This window comes from Carassius auratus, unplaced genomic scaffold, assembly GCF_003368295.1.
Source record: "Carassius auratus strain Wakin unplaced genomic scaffold, ASM336829v1 scaf_tig00036835, whole genome shotgun sequence".
Classification (NCBI taxonomy): domain Eukaryota; kingdom Metazoa; phylum Chordata; class Actinopteri; order Cypriniformes; family Cyprinidae; genus Carassius; species Carassius auratus.
Genome location: NW_020526344.1, coordinates 74,345 through 84,977, shown reverse-complemented (window position 1 = coordinate 84,977; position 10,633 = coordinate 74,345). Strand labels below are relative to the sequence as shown.

At 38.5% G+C, this 10,633-nt stretch overlaps 1 protein-coding gene across 1 annotated transcript; it reads right to left on the bottom strand.

Annotated features, from left to right (window-relative positions):
* Positions 1 to 300: 300 nt before the first annotated feature.
* On the bottom strand, positions 301 to 10,344 carry LOC113082818 (von Willebrand factor A domain-containing protein 5A-like). Its single transcript, XM_026254252.1, has 20 exons — positions 10,065 to 10,344; positions 9,345 to 9,547; positions 9,046 to 9,268; positions 8,803 to 8,963; positions 8,613 to 8,727; positions 8,364 to 8,539; positions 8,192 to 8,280; positions 7,966 to 8,110; positions 4,016 to 4,095; positions 3,823 to 3,937; positions 3,578 to 3,736; positions 3,382 to 3,485; positions 3,068 to 3,285; positions 2,952 to 2,975; positions 2,036 to 2,068; positions 1,725 to 1,760; positions 1,534 to 1,635; positions 1,210 to 1,349; positions 1,001 to 1,124; positions 301 to 875 (listed from the first exon to the last, which is right to left on the bottom strand). The coding sequence occupies exons 1-20, from the start codon at positions 10,102 to 10,104 to the stop codon at positions 796 to 798; spliced, it is 2,367 nt and encodes a 788-aa protein (XP_026110037.1). The 5' UTR covers positions 10,105 to 10,344; the 3' UTR covers positions 301 to 795.
* Between the last annotated feature and the right edge of the window lie 289 nt (positions 10,345 to 10,633).

Below are 10,633 nucleotides of genomic sequence, written 5' to 3'. Positions count from 1 at the left end.
GCTGCAACTTTCATTAAAGTGTTTTAAATACTATAATATATACAGTATAATACAATTTACTATAGTATGTTTCAAAAACACTATAGTATTTACTATAAATTACTACATTATTTTTTTTTCATGTTATACTTTAGAAACATTTCTATAACATCTCCTTGCTTTTTTCTAATTTTAACCGTCTCGTTGAAAACCATATTTAACTCTCTAAACATGATTCTGCTGCTGTGTGAAAGTATCTTCAGTGATTGAGGACCAACAGCTTTAATAACTCACGGACAGACAAAAACCAGGAGTAGAAAGTGGTTTAAAAAACATAAATTTTATTCAAAATTATTTTAGATTTCAAAACAGTAAAAATAAAGAAGAGTTTTTATATGTGACCTGTTCCTTTGAAATGATTATCTTGGAAACATATTGTTATAAATAGTGTAGAGTGGAGGGAAACACCCCCTTGGAACAAATAATTTTTTTGTCAAAAATCTAATTACATGAAAACTAATAATTGGTCATTATCACTAAAAAAGAAAAAAGAAAAACTACTCTAGACACATTGAACTTTTGTTTCACAGAAAAATATGAAACAGCCCCACTCTACTCTGGCTATATATTTTTTTTACTTTAGTAGATAAAATGCGAATGGTGCAGGTCACTCATATTTAGAATTTACTGTAGATTTGAGCACATAAAAATTGACTACATTTTATGAAACAAGTAACGGATTAACGATAAATGTAATAGTATCTGTTCTTTGGTCTTCTGATGGATCAGGATGTAGAAAGTGTAGAAGTGATATCTTCAGATTCCCAGAGTCTCTTTGGTCACCTGACATCCGAGCAGGACATTCCCCTCACACACACACTGAGACAGATCTCCCACTGAAACACACACACACACACACACACTCAAATCATCAGTGTGTGTCAAAGAACTGAAGATATCTGCTGAAACGTCTCTTGATGAACGCTGACTGAATGAATGTGGTCTGGAATGGAGATCTCACCTTTCTGAGAGCCGATCCATGACGCTGCCTTCATGGCCACAAACTGCCACTCCACCTGCTGCTCTATTTTACAGCCGTATAACCAGATCAGAGCCAGGAGAGTGGCCCATACTGACCCATCCACCTGTGTACAAACCATCATCCACTGCATTTGTTACTGGACACTGCACACAATCAGCACTGTCTGATTATTACATCACATCTCTCACCTGTGCTGGTTTCTGATTGGTCAGCTCATCCTCCGTCTTCCCAAACACATCAGCCAGTGTGGAGTCCAGATCCCAGCAGCCGGAAGCCTTTTGGAGAGAAACCAGCTGCAGTAACAGGTCCTTCTGGAGCTCAGGAGCAGCTGAACAGATCAATTTGCATGTTTACTGAAATAACCGTTTTACTGCTCAAAGTGCAATTAAATGCAGCTGTCTCAATTATTTTTCATGGAGTAATGCTTCTCATTTATTTGTTTTTTAAAAAATAGCAGGTAGTTTTAAAGGAATAGTTAATCCAAAAAAATAAATAGCTGAGAATGTACTCACCCTCAGCTTGTTTAAGATGTAGACGAGTTTGATTCTCTGTGGCAGCAGACATGGAACACAGCACAGGCTTCTTAGAACCACGGCGGAACAAATTCTGGATCTCTGCAAATGACAACAATTATCGTTAACCATGCTGCATTTGTGTTACATGTTTAGTGAGATTAAGTGATGCTGTGTATTCATTGCGTTACTTGTCATGAATCCGAACTTCTTTTTGGGTGCACTCACTAAAAAAAAGGAAGAAAGAAAAGATCTCTAAAATGGAAACTGATTTTCTTTTCTTGCTTAAAGATTAACCGTAACAACAGACAGAACATTTCCACAGAAATGAACACATTATGGTTGCAACAATCATATTTTTCCGTATCTTAAAACCTGCAGCTGTATTAATTCCTGTTTAAATGAATTTAAGCCTTTAGTGTGACTAAAGTTCAAGATCAAATCAAATTTTGACTTGTAGTGCGTGTCATGCCATATAATAACAGACTGATGTTTTTCTTACCATATGCTGCCAGGGAACATTTTAGAAGTAAATCTGAAAAACATTTGATGATTTATTTTAGGTGAACACATGAAATGTAAACATCAAATAGTCAAGTGACAGTAAAAGTGATTTATACACACACACACACACACACACACACACACACACACACAATCAGAGCACAATTTGCATGTTTACTGAAATAACCATTTTACCGGTGAGAAAGTAAAATTAAATGCAGCTGTCTCAATTATTTATCAAGGAGTAATGCTTCTCATTTATTAGTTTTTTTTTAAAGAATAGCATGTAGCTATATTTAACCCATTTTACAGGTTTACATGCAAAATCAATAACCCGACAACGCAAGTAAACCGTGTTTACAAAACACCCTGCGGTCACTAGTTAGATATAACCTTTAACAAAGTGACACAATTAAACATTTTTCCAGGGAAAATAATTTCTTTATGCCTTTAAATGGCTTGAATACAACTCTACACCCCTTACATCATTTACTTTATTTATTTAGTAAAGCTATTTCAAAGCATATTTTTGACACTCTTCGGTAGACTGCCGTTTTAAGGAGAAATGCTTAGTAATGGTGTTGACTGATGATTTTGCATATGGTTTGTCTAAAAACACTAGAAAGACATGTAAATAATGTTAAAACTTTATTTTCAAATACGTATCTCGAAATGTCAAAAGGAAACCTGCACAGACTCATTCTCCTCACAAATTTCTATGACTCTACCAGTTGTCCTAAGACTGCATGGGACTATATTTTTTTTATATTTTTATACAATTTATTGAGTCAAAAAAGAGTGGGTAGTTTGAGATATATTTCCTCCTCTCCTGCTGCTAAACACTTGCTGTGGCTGAATGTGCTTCAATTTGCCACAAGGAGGCTTTGTGATGAAATAACAGATTGTTGTCTTACCACAGTCTGCTTGCATCAGGGCATCTGAAACACATTTGATTCCACATCTCAGTGTAAACATCAAATAGTAAAGTGAGAGTAAAAGTGATTCATACACACACAATGAGAGCACTTACCGTATGTTGGCACTCTTCTCTGCAGCAGGGGTCCTTTCACAGTCTGTCTGCTGTCTTTATTCACAGCAATGAAGGCTGTATGAACACAGCTGACTCCTGCCTGAACACTGAGCTCCACCATCCTGCTCCTGATGCCCTCAACATCTGCAGCTCCAGACCTCTCCTCCTGCTCCAGAGAACGGATCAGGGTCCGAGCCGCCAGCCGGTGAATAGACAACCTGCAGAAACATGGAGGAAATGTGTTGAATTAGAAAAACAAAAAGCTGATGTCACTCCAATTCAATTTGTTTCTTTAAGTGTTTGTGTGTGTTTACTGTGTTTCTTCAGTTGGTTTGAGGCAGAAGTGGAGCTGGTTTGTAACTGGTTGATCTTCAAGACTGTATTTGACTGTCACTGTTCCCTCAGAGCCTCCTGAACTCTATGAAAGAGAAAAGGCAGATATTTTAAATTGAAATGAAAGACACTGGTTTTTAATTCTCATTAAATACAGTACAAGTTTAATCATCTCACCTCTCCTTTAAGCTGGGCATAAATGAGTGTCCTTTGACCCTGGAAGAGCACGTTGATGGGTGGAGACAGTGTGTCAACAGTAACATCATCTGGAAGGGTCCAATCCACAGAGATATTAAGCACAGCGGGCTGCAGAGCAAACCTGAGCGACTGCATCACCTGATATAGTTTGAAGAGAAAGAGAAACCATTGAGACATTTGACTAGGAAACATTTGTGTCTGTGAAATCCAGTGGAGAGCTTTACTTTGGGCTGCATGCGGTCGGTGTCTGTGATGAACTGAGCGTGACCAGATCCCTCTCTGGCCATTCCTGTGATGAGGGCGGCACTCGCACCCTCACCAATCCCGAATGAGAAACACCTGAAGACACGATCAACTCTGTTACTGTTAGTGATGAAGGTATGAATGATGGACAGATCAAACAAAGCAGAGCTTTACCTGTGAGAGTGAGCCTGACTTTTCACCAGATCCAGCACCTCTTTAGTGTTAAACACTTCTCCATCAGTGAAGATGAACAGCTGAAGAGAAAGCAATAATTTATACCAGAATGGGCAGACTATAGTTCACAGGTTGCCAGACTTCAAGTCAAACCAATTGATCAAATCTTTAAATATTCAGTTTTTAGATATTTTAAATAATTTACCCAGAGATATATTGGCTTCTAGCAACCCTGCACTCAGCATCTACATTTCAAATTTACATTGTTCTATCAATAAATATTATTCTCTAAAATTACTGTTTCCTTTATCTGTCACTCTACTTCTGTGTAAACTAACTTGGAAGTTTTTAAAATTGCGTGGAAAAACAGTATGTCCAGCTATAGACAGGCTCTAAAAACTGCCAGGGCCGAGCATATCCACAAACTCATTGAAAAAAACCAAAACAATCCAAGGTTTTTATTTAGCACAGTGGCTAGATTAACGAATAACCAGATGCCACTTGATTCTAAAATTCCATTAACATTTAATAGTACTGACTTTATGAATTTCTTCACTGAAAAAATAGATAACATCAGAAATACAATAACAAATTTAGATTCTACAGCATTTAATACTTCAGTTTCATCCATCGCACCAAAAGATAAACTGCAGTGCTTTACAAATATAGGACAGGAAGAGCTAAATAAACTTATCACTGCATCAAAACCAACAACATATTTATTAGATCCTGTACCCACTAAATTACTGAAAGAGTTGTTACCTATAGCCGAAGAACCGCTTCTCAACATTATTAACTCGTCGTTATCTTTAGGTCACGTCCCAAAACCATTCAAGCTGGCGGTTATTAAGTGAACTAAATAGGTTTCAGGCCCCACCATAGCACAGAAACTGCACTTGTTAAAATTACAAATGACTTGCAAATAACTTGCAAAAAGACTGCATCTCATTTCTAGTTTTACTTGATCTTAGGGCTGCGTTCGACACCATAGATCATGACATACTCATAGATCAATTACAAAACTATACAGGTAATCAAGGGCAGGCTCTAAGATGGTTTAGATCCTACCTGTCCGATCGCTACCATTTTGTTTATTTAAACAGGGAGTCATCTCATTTATCACCAGTAAAATATGGAGTGCCACAAGGATCTGTCCTAGGTCTACTTCTATTTTCAATATAAATGTTGATCCTTGGTAATATTATTAGAAAATACGGGATTAGTTTCCACTGTTATGCTGATGATACTCAGCTATATATCTCAACGGGACCAGATTCAACTTCTAAATTATCTAATCTAACAGAGTGTGTTAAAAATGTAAAATATTGGATAACCAATAATTTTTTTCCTATTAAATTCAGATAAGACAGGAATATTACTTATTGGACCAATAAACAGTACACAGAATCTAGTAGACTACAGTTTGCAACTAGATGGATGTACTGTTACTTCCTCTACAGACAAAAATCTGGGTGTTATATTAGACAGCAACTTGTCTTTTGAAAACCATACTTCCCATGTTACAAAAACTGCATTCTTCCATCTTAGAAACATTGCCAAGCTATGAAATATGTTACCTGTTTCTGATGCAGAAAAGATAGTTCATGCATCCATGACCTCTAGACTGGACTATTGTAATGCACTTCTAGGTGGTTGTCCTGCTTCTTCAATAAACAAGCTACAGGTAGTCCAAAATGCTGCAGCTAGAGTCCTAACCATGTCAAGAAAACATGATCATATTACCCCAATTTTACAGTCTCTGCACTGGCTACCTATTAAGTTCCGGATCAGTTACAAATTATTATTACTTACAGTATTGTTCAAAATAATAGCAGTACAATGTGACTAACCAGAATAATCAAGGTTTTTAGTATATTTTTTATTGCTACTTGGCAAACAAGTTACCAGTAGGTTCAGTAGATTGTCAGAAAACAAACAAGACCCAGCATTCATGATATGCACGCTCTTAAGGCTGTGCAATTGGGCAATTAGTTGAAAGGGGTGTGTTCAAAAAAATAGCAGTGTCTACCTTTGACTGTACAAACTCAAAACTATTTTGTACAAACATTTTTTTTTCTGGGATTTAGCAATCCTGTGAATCACTAAACTAATATTTATATCCATGATCCCTGGTATGCGATAAATAGGCCCAACACCATAGTAGGAGAAGCATGCCCATATCATGATGCTTGCACCTCCATGCTTCACTGTCTTCACTGTGTACTGTGGCTTGAATTCAGAGTTTGGGGGTCGTCTCACAAACTGCCTGTGGCCCTTGGACCCAAAAAGAACAATTTTACTCTCATCAGTCCACAAAATGTTCCTCCATTTCTCTTTAGGCCAGTTGATGTGTTCTTTGGCAAATTGTAACCTCTTCTGCACATGCCTTTTTTTTAACAGAGGGACTTTGCGGGGGATTCTTGAAAATAGATTAGCTTCACACAGACGTCTTCTAACTGTCACAGTACTTACAGGTAACTCCAGACTGTCTTTGATCATCCTGGAGGTGATCATTGGCTGAGCCTTTGCCATTCTGGTTATTCTTCTATCCATTTTGATGGTTGTCTTCCGTTTTCTTCCACGTCTCTCTGGTTTTGCTCTCCATTTTAAGGCATTGGAGATCATTTTAGCTGAACAGCCTATCATTTTTTGCACCTCTTTATAGGTTTTCCCCTCTCTAATCAACTTTTTAATCAAAGTACGCTGTTCTTCTGAACAATGTCTTGAACGACCCATTTTCCTCAGCTTTCAAATGCATGTTCAACAAGTGTTGGCTTCATCCTTAAATAGGGGCCACCTGATTCACACCTGTTTCTTCACAAAATTGATGACCTCAGTGATTGAATGCCACACTGCTATTTTTTTGAACACACCCCTTTCAACTAATTCAACTAATTGCCCAATTGCACAGCCTTAAGAGCGTGCATATCATGAATGCTGGGTCTCATTTGTTTTCTGAGAATCTACTGAACCTACTGGTAACTTGTTTGCCACGTAGCAATAAAAAAATATACGAAAAACCTTGATTATTCTGGTTAGTCACATTGTACTGCTATTATTTTGAACAATACTGTACCTATAGGGCCCTAAATGGTTTAGCTCCTGCGTACCTAACTAGCCTTCTACCACGTTACAACCCATCACGCACCCTAAGGTCACAAAACGCTGGACTTTTGGTAGTTCCTAGGATAGCAAAGTCCACTAAAGGAGGTAGAGCTTTATTTCGCATTTGGCTCCCAAACTCTGGAATAGCCTTCCTGATAATGTTCGGGGTTCAGACACACTCTCTCTGTTTAAATCTAGATTAAAAACACATATCTTTCGCCAAGCATTCGAATAATGCATCTCATAATTTGTGACTCCAGTTGTATCTGATCAAATGCGCATTCTTATTCTTTAGCTTGGGTTAAACTAATTCATTTTACTTTGTTGGAACAGCAGCTACACTAATGATATTTGTTTCTATGTTTTGCCACGTAACTAGGATTTACACAAGCTTCAGTCTGGATCCAGAACACCTGAAAAGAGATGATGTCATCCCCTCAAAGGACCTCAGATGATGCTAACCCTGAAACAACATACAGAACTAACAAATATTGCTACTTACTATGCAGTAACATAATAATTTATTTTAATAGTGCTCATCGTCTGGTTGACTATGTCTTGTATACATTTGTAAGAATATTCCTGTCATTTGCACACAAACTGATCACCATTTATAAGCTACTACTAAATATTGTAGAAACATAATTTTCTGTAAAGTTGCTTTGCAATGATTTGTATCGTAAAAAGCGCTATACAAATAATTTGAATTGAATTGAATTGTGTAATGTGCATGTGTGTTCAAAATAGTTTTGAAGTTTGACAATGACTCACTTCCTGTTAAGACAAGCTGTACATAATGTCATTAATTACAATAAACAATTCAGATGCACAGTGAGGTGTTGTACCTGTCTGGGGTGATCAGGGTAACAGGGCTGACTGTAGATGTGTTTTAGAGGCTGTAATATCTCTGTGCCGCCCATGTCTGCTTTCATTTCCTTCACTCTCTTCAGAGCCTGATCCATTGTGTCCTGATTGTACTCAACACTCTGACTGAAAAGACACAGAAAAATATCTCATGTCCGGTGACTCATTTCAATACTGATGTCTATGAATGAAGATCTAGATACTAACGGGAAGAAAGACTCAAAATCAGATCCAAATCCATAGATATTGAAGTAGCATCCAATGGGCAGACTCTTCAACAGTAACAGCAGAGTGTCCTACAGAGAGACATGGACAGATATTCAAGTGTGTCTCATCTGAATATACGTCAACAGAGTCAAAAGCATAAATTAAATCTTACCTTTGCGCTTTCTATGCGCATCTGTGCTTCTTTCCCTCGATGCATCATGCTGCCCATACTGCCTGATCTGTCAATCACAAAAACAAACTCGCCTCGAGATGCCAATGATGACATCACTTCCTCTGGGAACTCTGGGTACAAACTTATCATGACCACTGTATCCCTCATCAGAGAACCTGAAAAATAGAGAAAGAGTCAGTGAAATATCGATCATTCATTCCCATAATGCCTGTGATCTGCAGGTCTTACCTGGCGGGGCAGTGGTCACTCCTGCCTCCACTACAGCAGAGGGCTGATGGGTATCCTGATAGTACACAAACAGCTCAACGTCCTTATCAAACATGTGACCAGGACTCAGATTCACCTGCACACACACACAACACATGCATAAAACTGCTCTGCTCACACATCCAGATAAACACATGAAGACACACAGTACCGTGGCCTGAGTGTGATCAGAGTGGAGGAACACTAGAGGATTCAGAGTGCAGTTGGACTCTAGTTTGGAGATGGGCTTTGGAGAGCTCACATGAACACTGAGAGTCAGCGTGTAGGGAACAGCTCCTGATGAAATCTCTGAGACTATACCAGCAGCTGAACCTGACACACACACACACACACAGAGTGTGTCAGCATCAGCTTCTCTGCTCTAATAAAGTGTGTGTCAGAGCTGCTGTAGTACCTGCTGGTGTGTATCGGGGGTTGAGTACAGCCGGCAGACAGAAGCGCAGCGAGTGGTTGTCCTGCACAGCGAGCTCGGTGACGTAGATGATGGTGACAGCAGCGTTCTGACCCGCCGACAGACACCCGACACTCAGTCTGAACACATCAGGACTCTCTGCGCTCTCTTCCAACAGAAACGCCTGCTGACCTGAACTCACAGCGTCATCATACCGATCCCTCGCCTGCAGGATACAGATTTGTTACGTGATGTACAGTGTAAATATATGCAACTGAGCTGCAGTTTGTATTTGGACTCACGGTTTCTCTGTCCTGCACCTCTGCCACAATCTCCTGCTCTCCGATCTTGGCACTGAAGTGGCAGACAGCAGCATCAGCAGGCAGAGGGAAGACGAACAAGGCCTCCAGGGGGCGCTCTTCCTCATTCACATACTGCAGAGTGGAGGAGACTGTGGCTACATGATCCTGAACCAGAAGCTCCACTGAGATGCTCTTCAGAGGCACTGAGACACACAAACCAACACAACAACATCACAAATACAGAAGAACAACATCACAAATACAGAAGAATAACATCCAAAATAAACTTTCTGACCCTTCCAAATCACAAATATATTTGTTGATGAGCTTGAATTCAAAGATGAACAGCGATTTATGAAGTGGGATGCATTTAGGAACATTTCTGAGTGGAGGTTCAGTCGTTAACTGGTAGACAGGAGCCACCAGACATTTAGGCAACTAAAGAATGAAGACAGATTTACTAATTCGCCATAGTTAATTAAACTCTCGCATTATTGGAAAAACGAGAACGTGTTGATATAATTAACATTTCTGAGTTAAAGAAAAGCAAAAGAGTAGGAGACTTAACCCTTTAATGGCATATCGTTTAAAATTGGGTTTGCCTATTAATGGATTAAATACTGAGACAAATCGCTTGGAAAACACCTACAATGTTAAAAAAAAGAAAAAGTTTATATTCAGATAGTAGGTAACATTACACGTAAACAGGTGAATTCATACCTGGTTTATTTTTCTCAGTCACAAGTCCGCAGATCTCCATTCTCACGATCCGTCTGTTTACTTCAAATCGAAACTGAAACTCAAACACTGATCCTGCTGCCTTGAAAACGTACTTAAATCTTTACAGACTGACTCATTTGATGATTAAGTCAGTGTTATTTAAAAGTTTACAATGATGTCAAAAGTCGAAGTCGCTCAATCAGCTCTCCGTTATCAGTCAGAAGACCAATAGTAGACAGTGAAGTCATGCCTCATTAATATTAATTGTTTTGTGCGCAGACTTGCCACGAGTTGTGCCCACGTTTGAGTCATGAATATTAATTAGGCTATGTTCGGAAGCTCTGCACTGATTTGATCGCTTAAGAATCAATGCAACTTCCGCGTGGATGTTTCTTTAGATCATGGGATTTTCCTCTCAATGCAAGTATTGAAATGTTGAAATAATGGGTTTTTTTGAAATGTTGAAAACCGTATTATGTACTTTGTGAAAGTATCGTCAGTGTACAGCTTTAGTAAATCACTGACACAACTAACAAAAGTTTTAATTAAAAAAACTTTAATTCAAAACA